This window comes from Chiloscyllium plagiosum, unplaced genomic scaffold (assembly GCF_037043375.1).
Source record: "Chiloscyllium plagiosum isolate Xiang-an unplaced genomic scaffold, Cpla_swu_hap1 HiC_scaffold_19, whole genome shotgun sequence".
Lineage (NCBI taxonomy): Eukaryota > Metazoa > Chordata > Chondrichthyes > Orectolobiformes > Hemiscylliidae > Chiloscyllium > Chiloscyllium plagiosum.
In genome coordinates, this window is record NW_028270157.1 from 44009165 (window position 1) to 44028421 (window position 19257).

The 19257-nt window shown below is 42.6% G+C and overlaps 1 protein-coding gene across 2 annotated transcripts in view; it reads right to left on the bottom strand.

Annotated features, from left to right (window-relative positions):
* Positions 1–19257, bottom strand: part of b4galnt3b (beta-1,4-N-acetyl-galactosaminyltransferase 3b) — a 215284-nt gene that overhangs the window by 12448 nt on the left and 183579 nt on the right. For both annotated transcript variants that reach the window (XM_087997275.1, XM_087997276.1), the window contains exons 12-14: positions 9660–9760; positions 8773–8861; positions 4514–5912 (exon numbers count right to left, since the gene is read on the bottom strand). In XM_087997275.1, the coding sequence (XP_087853401.1) occupies positions 4514–5912; positions 8773–8861; positions 9660–9760 (1589 nt within the window). The remainder of the gene's footprint in view (positions 1–4513; positions 5913–8772; positions 8862–9659; positions 9761–19257) is intronic.

Here is a 19257-nt window from a genome sequence, read left to right on the forward strand (position 1 = left end):
AATATGTTGGTACTTTGTGATGAACAGTTTTCATGTTTTGCACTTCAACCTTAACATTAGCCCAGGACAACCAGCCTCAACAGTTCCAATTCCCACATCAAATCCTTTCTGGCCTCACCAAGTTATACTATCAGAGGAGAACTCAGAAGCATCAGTGGTTAAAAATAAATCTGTGAAAAATACAACAGTAACAAATGATATTTTGCTCCCTTTTGGTCAATAAAAAGCCTTGCATTTATACAGTGATTTTCCCGACCGCCAAATCTCTCAAAACGTCTTATGCTAAAAAAAACTTTTGCAACGTAGACACTGGTATAATGTAAGGAACACAGCAACCAATCTGCAGCCATCAAGCTCCCATAAGATATGATATTCTGTTTTTGTAATATTGATTGAGGGATAAATATTGGACTGCACTTCAGGAATAACCCTCCTGTTCTTCTTCAAAACAAGGCCATGAGATTTTTTACATTTGCCCCAAGCAGGCAGGCAGAGCCTTGGCTTAACACCGTAACCAAAGTTTGTATCACTGACAGTACAGGACATCCTGAGAACTGGATTGTTAGTCATTTTCTCAAGCCCTGGAGTGGGATTTAAACCTAGAATCTCAATATTCAGAGGCAAGAGCATTTCCCAGTATCCCACTACTGACCTATTTAATAATATTGCGTTCAATGCTTGACAGGTTACCATTGCACCTCAAACATTTACATACAAGAAGGGTAAAATTTGATGGAAAATACTGGTATGATAAGCACAATGAAAAATAAAATCTATATTTAATGGCCTCAGCTTCCTGGCCTCAATTCATTAGTTTTCCAACAAAACTGACAAGAGTACAAACCAAACGTATCCCAGTCAGTGAATCCATCAAAGGCCATGGGTAGTTTGTGGTGCAGTGGGTAGTGTCACAGCCCTGAGTCAAACACTGAGTTCAAATTCCACTTAAGAACCAACCAAGGAGGGTGTGTTCATAACGGGTTAATTGTTAAGCTATAAATCTTTCCAACTGCTTATGGTAATGACAAGAGTGGGAGAGGCTCTGAGTCAGTTAATCTTAAACTAACAATCTCACATAAATGTCAGTATTAAGGCTAACTGGTTTTAAAACCATTCACCCAATCCGAAAAAGGGATGATTGAAATCAAGGTGATGAACTAGAAATAAGGTGGTCCTATGTAACATGGGAAAAGCCAAGGGAAGACCTCAATGTTATCAAAGGTTAGACACTACAGATGACTGGCTCAAAAGTGAATTCACAATACAGGCCAGGTAATAAAACTGAATGTCAAAACAATCAGAAAGAATACTGATTTATACAGCAGTACAAGGCGGTGGGGTTGTTTGGTGTATCCCAGAGATGTTCTCTTAAACATTCCACAAGGTTGCATCCTGTCTCCCCAGTGTAGGGGAGACCACATCGAGAGTAATGAACACAGTAGATGAGGTGTTTGGATGTGCAGGAGGTTGTAAGCGCAGGTTTTGCACCTCTTGCGGTGGCGAGGGAAAGTGCCAGGAGTTGAGTTTGGGTTGGTTGGGGGCGTGGACCTAAGGAGGGAGTGGCGGAGGGAATGGTCTCTGCAGAATGCTGATAGGGATGGGGAGAGAAATATATCCCTGGTGGGGTCTGACTGTAGGTGGCGGAAATGACAGAGGATGATGCACTGTACCCGGAGATTGTTGGGGTGGAAGGTGAGGACCGGGGGTCCTATCCTTGTTGCAATTGGAGGGGTGGGGTTCAAGGTCAGAGGTACGGGAAGTGAAGGAGATGTGCTGGAGGGCATTGTTGACAATGTGGGAGGGGAAATTGTGGATCTTGAAGTAGAAGGTCATCTGGAATGTTCTGGAGTGGAATTGCTCCTCCTGGGAGCAGATGCGCGGTGGTGGAGGAATTGGGAGTAAGGGATAATGTTTTTACAGGAGTAGGGTAGAAGGAGGAATAGTCAGGTGTAGCCAGGATGCTTCCGACCATGGGTGAAAGCTGCTCTCCCCCCTGCCTAATCTGTACTTGACCACATCATCCCCTCCCATCAAAAATACAATTACCCACACCTCACAATAATCACCCCCTTTCCACACGAACAGAGTCCAGAATCTCCTTTGTGTGACAGTTGCTCCCTTTGATCTCCCCAACCCCCTTGCTCCTTCATTTAACTTGACAGGCCCAGCAGAGTGACTGCGGTCCACACATCCGGCCTAATTGTACAGCCCCAGATGATATCTGGCTAGACTCCTGGCTGATGTCTGTACATCTTCCTGACCACAGCAACCCTACACCCAACACTGGACTGGCCCAGATGATATCTGGCTAGACCCCTGGCTGATGTCTGTACATCTTCCTGACCACAGCAACCCTACACCCAACACTGGACTGGCTAATATGGAGCCATGGTCACAATCTGACCACGATCTACTGCCCAGAAAGAAAGGACTTCCTGACAGACATCACTCCACCAGAAACCTGGCTGTGGACTGGAAGCGGAGGCTGTCCCAGCCATCCTGTGCTGGGATCCCTGACTGATAGGTACCTGCTTGGATCTCAGTGAAGATTACTTCCCGATGACTTTGAGACAAGTCTGCCTACTCGCTGCGCACACCACCGTGCGTTTGTTTGTACGTATATGTGTATCCAGTTGCTGGCACACATGGTGCAGAGTGAGACTGATATGGCACGCTCCTGTACAACAACATGTCTGCATTTCCCCCCCACCCCCAACTGAGAAGTGCTGTGCTCCCAGGCAAGCTACTAGGTTGTGTGACTACATTGAAGTGTCTTTGTAGAAGACTTTCTGAGGGGCATGGATAGGGTGAATAGACAAGGTAATTTTCCCTGGGGTGGGGGAGTTTTGAACTAGAGGGCATAGGTTTAAGGTGAGGGGGGAAAGATATAAAAGGGACCAAATGGGCAACTTTTTCATACAGAAGTTGGTTTGTGTATGCAATGAACTGCCAGAGGAAGTGGTGGAGGCTGGTACAATTACATTTGAAAGGCATCCGGATGGGCATATTAATAGGAAGAGTTTAGAGGGATTTAGGCCAAGTGCTGGCAAATGGGACTAGATTAATTTAGGACGAGTTGGACTGAAAGGTCTGTTTTCTATAGATGCTGTACATCTCTGTAACTGGCATGCCTTGCAATGCAGGTCTGTCCTTTATCAGCACCCTGCAAATGTATCAGAGGACTGTAAGAAGTCAGCAAGTGTCAGATGTGAATATCTGTGAATGAGGATTGCTGAAGCTGGAGCCCATGCATTGTGCCCTGAGATGCCATTTGGCCCTGAGCAACATGAAGGCTCCTCACAGCTAGCAGTGAGCTGAAGGTGAGAGGTGATGGCCTAGTGGTATTATTGCTAGACTGTTAATCAAGAGACGCAGACAATGTTCTGGGGACCCTGGCTCAAATTCCAACATGGCAGATGGTGGAATTTGAATACAATAAACATCTGGAAATAAGAACCTAATGATGGCCGTGAATCCATTGGCGATTGTTGGAAAAACCATCTGGTTCACTCATGTTCTTTAGGGAAGGAAACTGCCGTCCTTACTGGTCTGGCCTACATGTGACTCCAGACCCACAGCAATGTGGTTGACTCTTAACTGCCCTCTGGGCAATTAGGGATGGTCAATAAATGCTCAACTAGCTGGCGCCACCCTCATCCATGAATGAATAAAGAGACAAAAGTTGCTCGGCCTCCCATATCAGGAATTCTCAACCTTGGGCTTGTTAGGTGTGTTTGGTAAAACAGGGAGCTGCAGTTGATGAGCTGACATGTATCATGAATAAGCTAGTGAACGGCAATAATTCCCCCATAATAGACAACTTGCCACTGCCTTAAGCAAATGTGCCACAAATCTCACCACAGGCCACGTCATTCAGGCCTCTTGAAGTGTCTGCCCGTTCCTCCTGGACACAGGCTATAATTTAACTTCGGCAACAGAAGGAATAAAATCTGTTCAACAATTTCAAACATTTCTGAAATAGTGTTGCAGGGTGGTGCATATGCTGAGATACAGGCTGCATGAAATTACCCGTCCCACTAAATTACCTATTTCTTCGAGCAGATGAATCTCACTGTAAATAAGTGCAAGTATTTTGGAAGACTGAATATGGGATTGGATGTATATTTATTTATATAATTCAACCTTACGAAAAAAAATGAAAGTATGCTGGAAGGTTCTTATGACCCACACAGCTCACTCCCCTCCTCCCCCATCCTTCAGTATTAGATAGCTTTTGCAGATAGTATTTTTTTTTAATTTGAAAAATTGCAAATTATTACATTGAGCCCAGGTAGAGTTATACAGAACAATAGGTTGTTTCAGTTCTATTCCTTTTCTGGAAAAGATTGCATTGCTGCACTTGTGAAAGTTTATGCTGAAAGTGGGTATTATGCAGGAAATTTGCAGAAGGATTTCTGGAGCATATCCTGAATGGTCTTTTCCTGACCTGTCATGCATAGTAACCACCATCCTCATATTCAGACACGAAATAAGAATGCAGGTTATCACTTACCCTTTATGTTTCTCGTTCAGTTTTCTTAAGTACATTTCAGCTACATCCAGAGCCTCTTGTTCTTTCATCAGCAGGTTTCCAGAAACATTACACCTCAGATCAATCCAGTCTGACCGTAAAGCATTGAAGTCTATATTGTTTACTGTGAAAGTCTGTTCCCAACTAACTGCTTTGTCATATACATGTTGGTAAACATTCAGCTCCTCTTCCATTTCATCTTCATCTTCGTTTACCTGCTTACTGTTGGTTTCTGTATCCATTGAAGAAATATGTCCCCATTTCTCCCCCTTCTTCCCAAACCCTTGCAACTTTTCTTTAATTTTATCTCTTGACCCCCACGGTACTGCAATATTTTTCTTTTCACGGTACTCGTGTTCTTTTTCTTGCCTTTGCACATTTGGAAGTGGTGGAATTCTGTCCATCTGGTTTTCTACATTGTCAGGCTGCAGCTCCTTTGTGGACAGAAAATACTTGGATTTCAGTCCTGTGTTCTCAGTACCATTGTACATTTCATTCCTTTGACCGTGAATAGACTTGTTAGAGACTTTGATTTGTTTTTGATCATGAAGAACTTCCTCTTGCAAGGTGGGAGGTGAGGTCAATTCTGTGTGATTTGTTAATACATTTGTACTCTTCTTACTTCCCTTTTTGTTCAGGAATGTACCATTTTCCCTGTTCACATTTTGTCCTAACAAGGCAAGTGGCTGCTGGGTATTAATGATCCTCTTTGGTTTTTGAATAATCTTTTCTTCTTGTTTCTTTCTTTCAGGAAATTCAACTCTACTAATGTTTTTGTCAATATTTAGATTTTCTCTCTGTAAAACATTCTGATTAGTACTGTTAACTCTAGCCTTCTGTCCCACAAGTAATTTTGCTGATTGCCTTTCTAAGTCATGATCTGATACTAAAAACGTTTTTGAAGAACTGTGGGAGATCTTGGCTGTTTTTTGCCTCAGAGACTGGGTGCCCTGCATAGTTTCTTCAAAAGAAGTAATTTCATTGTTCCTATCCTTCATTCCTTTACTGTCAAGAGTTATCTCAGTGTCTACAGTCTTAGTAAGACCAAATGCATTATCACTAGGTTTCTGATCTACAACATAAAACAACTTTCGTCTCCTTTTAAAAGCATAATCATCATAGTCATCGCCATAATCTTTGACAGTGACTGCTTGCTGTCTATCATGTAGTTTTGCAAAGTATTTCTTCTCCTGAATGGTTGATCCATGATTTCTTTTATTTCCAAACTCCTCAATGTTCTTTCGGTTTTGCTTTTGGAATTCAGCCTTTGGAACCACTAATTGTGGAAATTGATCATCATCATCTTCATATTCTTTCTCATCTAGTTCAGCATTTTCCCCCAGTTCTTCCTCATTATTATTCATCTGTTTATTTGGCTTTCCTGCAAAAATCAGCAACATTGTATTTCATTGCACCTCTTTATATACTGCCATAAAAAATTTCATTTACCTTTAAAGGCAAATACAAATTGACTTATTAGTTCATTCCATAAGTGTGCCAAGGACAATTATTTTTATTGTCTGAACCTGTTAAACAAGTGAATGTTTTAATGACAGACTTCAATGACAGACTTCAGATTGTTGGCAACAATAAAAACGATTGTAAAAGAATGATAACTGATCTCTGTCTTGTTAAAATGAAAATTCAGTCTTATCAATCATATCCTTTAACATTCCAATCAAAATACAGGAGACCATGATGCAGTAATTGTGAAAGCTGTATAAGAATCCTGTAAAGCAATCTTTTTTGATGAGATAACAGAAAAAGGTTGGTGAAGGCAATGATGAAAGTAATGTATGTCATACGTGATTTCTAAAAGGCATTTTAAAAACTGTTACATAACAGGCTTGTCAGCACTGTTGGTGGCAATGGAAGAAAAGGAACAGTGGTTGTACATCAACTTGAATTCAGAAAACAGAGAATAGTGGTTACTGATTGTTTTACAGACTTAAGGAATGTACAGAGTGGGGGGCGGGGGCGAGCTATAACTACGCTTTTCCTGATGTATATTAAGGACTTGAACTTAGATGTGAAGGGGACAATTTCAAAATCTGTGAATGATATAAAATATGGGTTTAGTGATTAGACAGATGGTAACAAAACAAAGGGTACAATTTTAAAAAGGGTGCAAGAAGAGAGAAACCTGGGGACAAGAAGGCAGGTCATCGATGGTAGCACATCAGGCTGACAAAGAGATGGAACAAAGTAGAGAGGATCCTGGGATTTATAAATAAGGGCATAGAGTACAAAACCAAGGAAGTGATGAACTTTCATCCTCCTTTTCTCCTGCGACCCCACCTTCTTTGCCTGCTGGGATAAAAATATTATTCCCTCAAGTCACTCAGTGTTACACTTTCAAACTTCCAAATATCTAGCCTTTGGTGCTAGAATTACCACTACGTCTCTGTCTCTGTCAGTCTGCTCAGTCACACCCTCAGCTCCACCTTTAATATCCTGTTGTCGTCCTTCGCAGAAAATCCAAATATTCTCCTACCCTGGCTATGCCCCAGAACTTTACCAAACTTTGCTCTTTTATGTTTGAGCCCTTATTATCTCCATGTTTGATTATTCCAGTGTTTTCCTGGACGTCTTCCCTTTCATAAATTTTAGTTTATCAAGAACGTTATTGCTAAAACCTAACCCACAGCAAATTCTGCTCACACATCACCTCAGTACTCACTGGCCTGCACTAGCTCATGGTCATTGACACCTGAAATGTTTAAATCCTCAAAGCCTTGCCCTTCCCTAACTCTGTAAAACTTTCTAGCTGTACAACACTCTAAGAGCTCTGCTTTACTCCCAATCTATCCTGATACACTGTTCCTGTTTATTGGCCATCCCTCCACATCCCCATTGGCAGGTTCATTTGGCTGTCGAGGTGTAAGCTCTGAAATTTAAATGTTTATACAAACATATGAAATAGGAGCAGGAGTAGACCATTCAGCCCCTCAAACCTGTTCTGCCAAACAGTCAGCACAAATGCAAATCTAATTTTAACAAGTGTTATTACTAACTGCATTGGGTTTCAAACTGGGCTCCTCAGATCTCAAAAGAATGTAAAGCAATTACAAAAGTACTTAATATTTTACAAATCTATCCAGTCAATACTTTTTTTGATGGACATGTCACTGCTCTAAATTACATCGGTAGGTGTTTTCATTTTGCTGGTTACAGGCTTTGCCATTCAATAGATCAGGATTAATTATTTGCATTTTGAAATCCACATTCCCATCAATCTCTCAATAACTCTTGATTCTTTTGCCTAAAAAGAATCTATAAACCTGTCTTAAAAATATTCAATTCAAACTACTCTGTGATGATTAAAAAACAAAATTAAGTTTCACCTCTATGATAAAATTTTTCGCCACCCACCCTACTGTCTCTGTTCATAGCTATTTCATCACATGTTAAACGCTTTGGTACAGTGCCCTATCGTAAAATCGCTACGTAAATGCAAGTTGCTGTTGTCATAGTAAAAGAGTGTCAGTTGTATCTCAGTAAGCAGTCATAAATAGCTTTCCTCTGGGAAGATGTGGACACATGTCCGCTTTTGGAGTGGAGCAGTTATTCCAAGGCTTAAATTCTATTGCATTACTGTGGGAGTACTGCACTGTCAAAAATGCTGCTTTCAGACAGCACATGAAAACAATGTCCCTCTCGGAAGGGTATAAAAGATCCTGTGGCACTACTCTGAAGAGCCAAGGACTTATCCATTGTGTCCTAACTAATATTTATTCCTCAATCTACACCAGTGAAACAGATGAGCTGGTCAATATCAGATTGCTGTTTGTCGGAGTTGCTGTGTGCAACTTACTGTAAGGTTTCCAACCCTACAACAAAGACTATTCTTCAAAAAGTACTTAACTGACTGCAAAGTGCTGAGGTATGCCTGGTGGTAGTCAAAGGCATGATACAAATGCAAATCTAATTTTAGCAACTTTTATTACTTAACTGCATTTGGTTTCAAAATAGCCTCCTTGGATCTCAAGAGAACTGTAAAGCAATTATAAGAGGACACTAACAGTCCTTAATATTTTATAAACCTATCCAGTCAGCACATTTTTTGATGGACATGCCGCTGCTGTAAATTACATTTGTAGGTGTTTTCATTTTGCTAGTTGCAGGTTTTCACGTACCAGAAAACAATAATAGAAATCATCAGGACAGTTGAGTAAACTTCCAGTAACACTGACTATATTATTGGCAGCACACTGAGTCACAGACCAAAAGAGATTGGTTACCTTTGCCCACTATTCTGAAAGGATTTTGAAACTTTTCATTGTTTGGTTTTTGTGGTTTATCCATTTTCATGTATCTATCGAATCCAAATCTGTCAGGCAGACATATCAGCAATTAAAATATTAAAACATCAGATAATTAAGTGAAATCAATAAGATTTAAATATACTCTTAATAACTCAAAGGAAATTCTTACAAAAGGGGTATTTTCTTTTTACAATTGGATTTCTACAAAAAAACATAGTACATACCCTTTTACAAAAAAATTCATTAATGGTTCCAATTATTTCATTTTTATACAGATCATTCTCTGAATTTATCTCTATTCTTAATAGCATCCAGAACATTAAATGCCATCTTGGTGCCTAATTCCCTCCTCAGATCTTTTACAATTTGGTTTGTTATATATGCTATGCAACCCAGTCAAATGCCAAAAATATAAATCCAACTTGGGACACCTCCAGGAAATTGACAAGTGAGGCTGTGAAATTTATCCAAAACCCGGAAGGTAGGAACCCAAAGGATTTTAAAGCATAAACCCAAAGGCTGATGGCAGTTTCTGGGAAGACAAGGAAGAGACAATAGACAAGTCAGGATAGGCATACAATTCATTCTTCCATAGAATACTACCTTAGAGTGGTGCTGGAAGGGCTTTTGCCCGAAGCGTCGATTTTCCTTTCTCCTTGGATGTTGCCTGATCTGCTGCGCTTTTCCAGCACCACTCTAATCTTGAATCTGATTTCCAGCATCTGCAGTCCTTGTTTTTACCTTGCAATACTACACTGCCACAATGAATACCCAAACCTTTAAATTAATTTTGACTACATCAATTGGCATGTATATTTTCATTACATTCAATTCTCATTTACTGAGGTATTGTTTGACCTTACCTGTCAAAGTTGTAGGTATTCTCATAATAAAAGCATTTGTTTTCTGACTCCATGTGAGTTAACCTTGTGTAATCATTAGGATATACGTAAGTCAGATGAACCTAGAATTTTAAAATGTTAAGATGTTACAGATTTGCTGAGCGTTTTTGGTTTTGTTTCCTAGGCAGTGAAGTTGCTTGTAAATGTTCTGTCAGGTTAATTAGTGACCACGATTAGCTTAAACAGTAAACTGCACAAATATGTTTATCCTTCATACAGTAAATACTTGCATTGATTCTTACTGGAAGTCATCCCCATGTCAGAGTGCAGAAGAGCCTTCGGGCACCATTATAGACAATAGATAATAGGTGTAGGAGTAGGCCATTCAGCCCTTCGAGCCTGCACCACCATTCAATATGATCATGGCTGATCATCCTTAATCAGTATCCTGTTCCTGCCTTATCTCCATAACCCTTGATTCCACTATCCTTGCGAGCTCTATCCAACTCTTTCTTAAATGAATCCAGAGACTGGGCCTCCACTGCCCTCTGGGGAAGACCATTCCACACAGCCACCACTCTCTGGGTGAAGAAGTTTCTCCTCATCTCTGTCCTAAATGGTCTACCCCGTATTTTTAAGCTGTGTCCTCTGGTTCGGCACTCACCCATCAGCGGAAACGTGTTTCCAGCCTCCAGAGTGTCCAATCCTGTAATAATCTTATACGTCTCAATCAGATCCCCTCTCAGTCTTCTAAACTCAAGGGTATTCAAGCCCAGTCACTCCAGTCTTTCAGCGTAAGGTTGTCCCGCCATTCCAGGAATTGACCTCGTAAACCTACACTGCACTCCCTCAACAGCCAGAATGTCTTTCCTCAAATTTGGAGACCAGAACTGCACACAATACTCCAGGTGTGGTCTCACCAGGGCCCTGTACAGCTGCAGAAGAACCTCTTTGCTTCTATACTCAAACACTCTTGTTATGAATGCCAGCATGCTATTAGCCTTCTTCACTACCTGCTGTACCTGCATGCTTACCTTCATTGACAAGAACACCCAGATCTCTTTGTACTGCCCCTTTACCTAACTTGATTCCATTGAGGTAGTAATCTGCCTTCCTGTTCTTGCCACCAAAGTGGATAACCATACATTTATCCACATTAAACTGCATCTGACCACTCACCTAACCTGTCCAGGTCACCCTGTAATCTCCTAACATCCTCCTCACATTTCACCCTGCCACCCAGCTTAGTATGTTGGTAGCAGCCAATGAAAGCATCATTGCCAAGTCAAGTGTTCATTTGAGGATGTTAGCCTGCCCAATCAGAGGGCTAGAAGCTCACCTATGCCTCCAATGTAGATGCCTACTGCTGAAGCTGCAAGATGGACATGGTGCCTCGTTGGCAGGTGCTCTTGAAGGTAAGGCACTTTCTTGAAAATGAGCCAGGGAGAATCAAGCAACCCTAACAAGTGGCAGAGGGGCGTCACAGGCAAGTTATGTCTGGAAGTCCAGAAATGTCAGCCTAACGCTGATGAAACATTTAATTAGTTACTAGTGTGGAATATCACACTCGTGGATGTGAGAGTTAGACTCTGAAGAAAGAGCAGGATAACAGCTTTTGAAATGTGGGGATGGTGAAGGATGTTCTGAATCAGATGGAAGGATAGAAAGACAAATGAATGGGTTCTAAAACAGTAGAAGTTCACTCAGGATAAAAGGGTTGTTAAGTCCAGTTTGATAGAAAGAGAGATAGCCAAATACTGATATTGGAAATGGATTCCTGTTATCTCAACTTGGAAACAACTGGAGGAGATATCGAGGGTAACAACAGAAAAGGATGAAGAAAGATGTGGTGACAAGGTAGCATTGAGCTGTTGACTGAGAAAATCATAGAGCCATAACTGTTTATGGCACAGAAAAAAGGCCATTCAGCTCTTTGAGTTTGTGCCAGTCAGAAACAAACACCTAACTATTTGAATCCCATTTACCAGAACTTGACGTGTAGCCTGTATGCTTTAGTATAGCAAGTGCATACTGAAATATTTCGTAAATGTTGACAGTCTCTGCCTCGACCACCCTTAAAGGCAGGGAATTCCAGATTCCCACCACCCTCTGAGTGAAACATATTTTCTTCATATTGCATCTAAACTTTCTGTCCCTCATCTTACATTTGTGTCACACATCCTTCCACCAAGGGAAAAAAGTCCCTTCCTGTCTACCTTGTCTATGTCCCTCATAATTTTATACATCTCAATCATATCCTCCTTCAATCTCCTCTGATCCAAGGAAATCAACCGCAGTGTACCCAATTTCTCTTAATAACTAAAACTCTTCAGCCCAGGCAACCTCCTGGTAAATTTCCTATGCATCTTCTCCTCTGTACTCACATCCCTTCTGTAATGTGGATTCTGGAACTGCACACAGTATTCTAGCTGATCGAAAGAATGCTTTATACTGTTCCTGCCTAACCTCCCTCCTCTTAAACTTTATGCCTTTGCTAATAAAGGCAGAAACTTTGCATACCTTCTTTACCATTTTATCCTCCTGTCCCTCTACCTTAAGCGACTGGTGGATGTGCACACCAAGGTCCCTCTGATCCTTGGTGCTTCCCCAGGTCCTACTGTCCATCATATGTTCCCTTGTCTTGTTTGTTCAGCCCACGTACATGACCTCACACTCACCTGAACTTCATTAAAACCAAAGAAGGAACAAAATACCAGGGACACCACTCAGGCAATGTTTATTTTTATTCTTTCGTGGGGATGTGTATCATTAACGAGGCCAGCATTTGGTGCCCCATTGTAATAGGCCTTGATTTGAGTGGATTACTAGGCCATTTAGCATCCAGAGAATATTGTGAACCTTGGTATTTTGGATGAACCACCTCAGGGAGTGCTGCTATTTGGACCATCAGGAACAGGCAAAATATTCTGTGCATGAGCTGTAGCAAACAGGATAATATCTGCTTCAAAAGAGTGATTGGGTCTGAACTGGTACAAACGTATGCGCGGGAAGGCAATCAGATGGTTTGTGAATTGTTTTTTGAGATAGCCAGGACAAAGAAGGCTTGTTTACCATTGTCACATGTAGGCCAGGCCAGCTAAGGACAACAGATTTCCTTCCCTAAAGGGCATTACTGAACCAACCAGATTTATGTAATAATTGGCAATGGTTTCACAATCACCATTAATGACTAGTTATATATTCAAAATTTAGTGTTTGAATTTAGATTCCACCAATTGTTGTGGTGGGATTTGAACATGGCCTCTGGATTACCAGTCTTGTGACATTATCATGAAGATGCCTCAAAGCGAAAAGTTGCAAACCTCACATTGGGTCATAGAAAGAGTCAAGTGCCTGCAGGAAGGAACCAAAAATGTATCACAGACCATTAGAAGGGCTGGACGGTAAAAAGTGAGGAAATTAAGATGAGGTGGCAATTAGAATGAAGTAGTTCTAGAATAAAATGATACAGCGTCAGAATTAAAATTTCTGTACTGAAAGGTACAGTCTGGTTTCACCTCAGACTTTGGAGAATGTAGTTAGTGACTAATGAACAGGATCTATAGCAGGGATGCTGAACATACAGCTTACAGCGTACTCACAATAAAACAGATGAACTACAGTAGTTGTACAAGCAGATCTTAAAAGGATATGGTATAGTGGGGATGACAGACACATGGCTGATGGATGACCAGGAACAGGAACTCTGGATATCCAAGAGTTTTCAGTTCTTAGAAAGGACAGCCAACAAGGAACAGGAGATGGGGAAGCACTGCTGATTAAAAAAAGGAAATTAATGTAAATGTGTCGAAGGATATGAGCTCTGGACAAGTAGAATCTGTGTGGGTTGAGCTTAGAAACACCATGGGGTAGGAAACAACAGTAGTGTGTATCTAGACCCTCAAACTATCATAGTAATATTGGTGTGGCGGTGCTGGTTTTGGACTGGGGTGGACAAAGTCAGAAGTCACATGACACCAAGTTGTAGTCCAACAGGTTTATTTGAAATCACAAGTTTTCGGAGCGCTGCTCCTTCATCAGATGACCTGACAAAGGAGCAGCACTCCAAAAGCATGTGAGTTCAAATAAACCTGTTGAACTATAACCTGGTGTCATGTCACTTCTGAGGTAGTAATATTGGGGAAAGCATTACAAAAGAAATTAGAGATGCAAGCAATAAAGATATGGCTGTAATTATGGATGACTTTAGTCTGCATATAGACTTAGTAAATCAACACATGTAACAGTCCCTCTTCCGCAACTATACTGGCACCATCCACCACCTTTTCCTCCACTACATTGATAACTATCGGTGCCACCTTGTGCTCCCACAAGGAGGTCGAACAGTTCATCAACTTCATAAACATCTTCCACCCTGACCTTAAGTTCACCTGGCCCATTTCAGACATCTCCTTCCCCGTCCTGGACCTCTCCATCTCCATCTTTGGCGACCAACTCAACACGGACATCTACTTCAAACACACTGACTCCCACAGTTACCTGGACTACACCTCCTCTCACCCCATCTCCTGGAAAAACGCTATCCCCAATTCCTCCGCCCTCCATTGCATCTGCTTCCAGGAGGAACAATCCCCCTCCAGAACATCCCAAATGGCCTCCTACTTCAAGGACCACAATTTCCCCTCCCATGTGGTCAATGATGCACTCTAGCACATCTCATCCACTTCCCGCGCTTCCACCCTTGAACCTCATCCTCCAACTGCAACAAGGACAGAGCCCTGCACCCCGATCCACACCTTCCACCCCACCAACCTCCGGATACAGCTCTTCATCCTCCGCTATTTCTGCTACTTACACTCAGAGTCCACCACCAGAGATATATTTCCCTCCCCAACCGTATCAGCATTCTGCAGAGACTATTCTCTCTGTTACACCCTCATAGGTTGACACTCCCCACCAACCCACCTGGCACACCATCCCTTGCCACTGCAAAAGGTGTAAAACTTGCACTTACACCAAACCCTCACCTCCATCCAAGGATCATCCCATATCCGGCAGAGATTTTTCTGCACATCAAAATACCTCATCTACTGTGTCCGTCGCTCTCGATGTGGTCTCCTATACATTATGGAGACAGGATGCCAACTTGCTGAGCGTTTCAGGGGACATCAAACACCAAACAATCCCACTGCCCTGTGGCCAACCACTTCAACTTCCCCTCCCACTCCACCAAGGACATGCAAGTTCTGGGCCTCCTCCACTGCCAAATCCAAGCCACCAAACACTTGGAGGAAGAACCGCCTCATCTTCTGCCTTGGCACCCTTCAACCACATGGCATCAACATCGATTTCACTAGTTTTCTAATCTCCCCTCCCCACCTCATCCCAGATCCAACCCTCCAACTCGGCACCGCCCTCTCGACCAGTCCGACCTGTTCATCTTCCTTCCCACTTATCCACTCCACCCTCCTCTCCGACCTATCACTATCATTCTCGCCATAGGCATCTACCTATCGTCTTCCCAGCTATCTTCTCCCCACCCTGCTATTTATCTCTCAGCCCCCTTTCCCCAGTCCCCACATTCCTGATGAAGGACATATGCCCAAAATGTCGTTTCTCCTGCTCCTCGGATGCTGCCTGACCTGCTGTGCTTTTCCAGCGCCACACTTTTCAACTCTGATCTCCAGCATCTGCAGTCCTCACTTTCTCCACATCAACACAGCAGCAATATTTTAGAAGAGGAATTCCTGGAGTATACATGGGATAGTTTTATAGAACAATAAGTTGAGGAACCAATTAGAGAAAAGGTCATCCTTATCAGGGTCTTAACAAGGAAGGAATAATTGACAATCCAGCTTTGTGAGGCCCGTTGGGGAGGAGTGATCATAATAGAGTAGAATTCTTCATTCGGGTGGGGAATAACAAAGTTGTTTCTGAGACTAAGGTCCTGAATTAAAGCAAAGGTAATTATGATCCTCTGTGGCACTAGCTAGCTATCATAAATTGAGGATTGTTATCTAAAAGGGGTGATGTTAGGCAATGCAAACATTTAAAAAGGGCATGGACAAATTGCAAAACTTATTAAATTCAGTCGAGTATGAAAATAAAATGGGAAATGTTATCAGACCATGGCTAATAAGGGAAATTATGGATAGTATTAAATCCAAGGAAGAGGCATACAAATTGGCCAAAAAAAAAAGCAGCAGAACTTAGGAGTGCGAACAGTTCAGATTATAGACAATAGGTGCAGGAGTAGGCCATTCAGCCCTTCGAGCCTGCACCGCCATTGAACATGATCATGGCTGATCATTCCTAATCAGTATCCTGTGCCTGCCTTATCTCCATAACCCTTGAGTCCACTATCTTTGAGAGCTCTATCCAACTCTTTCTTAAATGAATCCAGAGACTGGGCCTCCACTGCCCTCTGGGGCAGAGCATTCCACACACCCACTACTCTCTGGGTGAAGAAGTTTCTCTTCATCTCTGTCCTAAATGGTCTACCCCGTATTTTTAAGCTGTGTCCTCTGGTTCGGCACTCACCCATCAGCGGAAACATGTTTCCTGCTGCCAGAGTGTCCAATCCTTTCATAATCTTATATGTCTCAATCAGATCCCCTCTCAGTCTTCTAAACTCAAGGATATTCAAGCCCAGTCGCTCCAGTCTTTCAGCGTAAGGCAATCCCGCCATTCCAGGAATTGACCTCGTGAACTTACGCTGCACTCCCTCAATACCCAGAATGTCTTTTCCGCAGATTTGGAGACCAGAACTGCACGCAGTACTCCAGGTGTGGTCTCACTAGGGCCCTGTACAGCTGCAGAAGAACCTCTTTGCTTCTATACTCAATCCCTCTTGTTATGAAGGCCAGCATGCTATTAGCCTTCTTCACTACCTGCTGTACTTGCATGCTTGCCTTCATTGACTAGTGTACAAGAACACCCAGATCTCTCTGTACTGCCCCTTTACCTAAATCGATTCCATTTAGGTAGTAATCTGCTTTCCTGTTCTTGCCACCAAAGTGGATAACCATACATTTATCCACATTAAACTGCATCTGCCATGCATCTGCCCACTCACCTAACTTGTCCAGGTCACCCTGTAATCTCCTAACATCCTCATCACATTTCACCCTGCCACCCAGCTTTGTATCATCAGCAAATTTGCTAATGTTATTGCTGATACCATCTTCTATATCATTAACATATATTGTAAAAAGCTGCGGTCCCAGCACGGATCCCTGCGGTACCCCACTGGTCACTGCCTGCCATTCCGAAATGGAGCCGTTTATCACTACCCTTTGTTTCCTATCAGCCAACCAATTTTCAATCCAATCTAGTACTTTGCCCCCAATACCATGCACCCTAATTTTACTCACTAACCTCCTGTGTGGGACTTTATCAAAAGCTTTCTGAAAGTCCAGGTATACTACATCCACTGGATCTCCCTCGTCCATCTTCAGAGTTACATCCGCAAAAAATTCAAGAAGATTAGTCCTTCATAAATCCATGCTGACTCTGTCCTATCCTGTTACTACTATCCAGATGTGCCGTAATTTCATCCTTTATAATAGACTCCAGCATCTTTCCCACCACTGAGGTCAGACTAACTGGTCTATAATTTCCTGCTTTCTCTCTCCCACCTTTCTTAAAAAGTGGTATAACATTAGCCACCCTCCAATCCTCAGGAACCGACCCCGAATCTATCGAACTCTGGAAAATAATCACCAACGCATCCACGATTTTCCGAGCCACCTCCTTCAGTACCCTGGGATGCAGACCATCAGGCCCCGGAGGCTTATCAACTTCAGACCTAACAGTCTCTCCAACACCAAATCCTGGCAAATATAAATTCCCTTAAGTTCAGGTCCTTCAGCCACTGTTACCTCAGGCAGATTGCTTGTGTCTTCCCAAGTGAACACAGATCTGAAGTACCCATTTAATTCCTCTGCCATTTCTTTGTTCCCCGTAATATATTCCCCTGTTTCTGTCTTTAAGGGCCCAATTTTAGTCTTAACCATTTTTTTGCCTTGCACATACCTAAAAAAGCTTTTACTATCCTCCTTTATATTATTGGCCAATTTACCTTCGTACCTCATTTTTCCTCTGCGTATTTCCTTCTTAGTAATCCTCTGTTGCTCTTTAAAAGCTTCCCAGTCCTCAGTTTTCCCACTTATCTTTGCTGTGTTATACTTTTTCTCTTTTAACTTTATATGTTTCTTGACTTCCCTCATCAGCCACGGCCGCCCATGCCTCCTCCTGGGATCTTTCTTCCTTTTAGGAATGAACTGATCCTGCAACTTCTGCATTATACACAGAAATATCCGCCATTGTTCCTCCACGGTCATCCCTGCTAAGGTATTGCACCATTGAACTTTGGCCAGCTCCTCCCTCATAGCTCCATAGTTCCCTTTATTCAATAGAAGTACTGTCACTTCCGACTGTACCCTCTCCCTCTCAAATTGCAGATTGAAGCTTAATGTATTATGGTCACTACTTCCCAATGGCTCCTTCACTTCGAGGTCTCTGACCAATTCTGGTTCGTTACACAATACCAGATCCAGAATTGCCTCCTCCCTGGTCGGCTCCAGCACCAGCTGCTCTAAGAATCCATCTCTGTGGCACTGCACAAAGTCTCTTTCTTGAGGTCCAATACCATCCTGATTCTCCCAGTCTACCTGCATGTTAAAATCCCCCATAACAACTGTAGCAACATCTTTACGACAGGCCAATTTCAGCTCCTGATTCAACTTACATCCGACATCCAGACTACTGTTTGGGGGCCTGTAGATGACTCCCAAGAGGGTCTTTTTACCCTTAGTATTTCGCAGCTCTATCCACACTGACTCTACATCCCCTGACTCTAGGTCCCCCCGCGCAAGAGACTTATTATCCTCCCTTACCAACAAGGCCACCCACCCCCTCTGCCCATCAGTCTGTCCTTACGATAGCACGTGTATCCTTGAATATTCATTTCCCAGGCCCTGTCCACTTGAAGCCACGTCTCAGTTATCCCCACAATATCGTATCTGCGAATTTCCAAAAGAGCTTCAAGCTCATCCATCTTTTGTCTAATGCTTCGTGCATTCATGTATAGTATTTTTAATTTGTTACTGCTCTCACCCTTCCCATCAACCCCTATTTCACTCAACCTTACAGCATGATCCCTTTCCGAGTTTTCTGCCTCGTTGATACAGTTGTCTTTCTTGACTTCCCTTGTTCTAACTTTCCCTTCAATTTCCTTCTTAAACATCCAGTTTGTCCCCTCCCCCCGCTACTTAGTTTAAATGTAGCGGTGCTGCAGTAGAAAACCTGCCTGCCAGAATACTGGTCCCTAACCTATTAAGGTGCAAACTGTCTCTCTTATAGAATTTATGCTTACCACAAAACATACCCCAGTGATCCAAGAACTTAAATCCTTGCTTCCTGCACCAGTTCCCCAACCACACGTTCAAGTCCATTATCTCCCCGTTTCTGGCCTCACCAGCCCAAGGAACTGGAAGCAAACCGGAGATAACCACCTTGGACGTCCTGCTTTTCAGCCTTCTTCCTAGTTCTCCGAAGTCCCGCTGTAGTATGTTCCTCCTCTTCTTCCCGACATCATTTGTGCTGACATGTACCACCACCTCTGGCTCTTCACCCTCGTCCTTGAGGATGTCCTGCA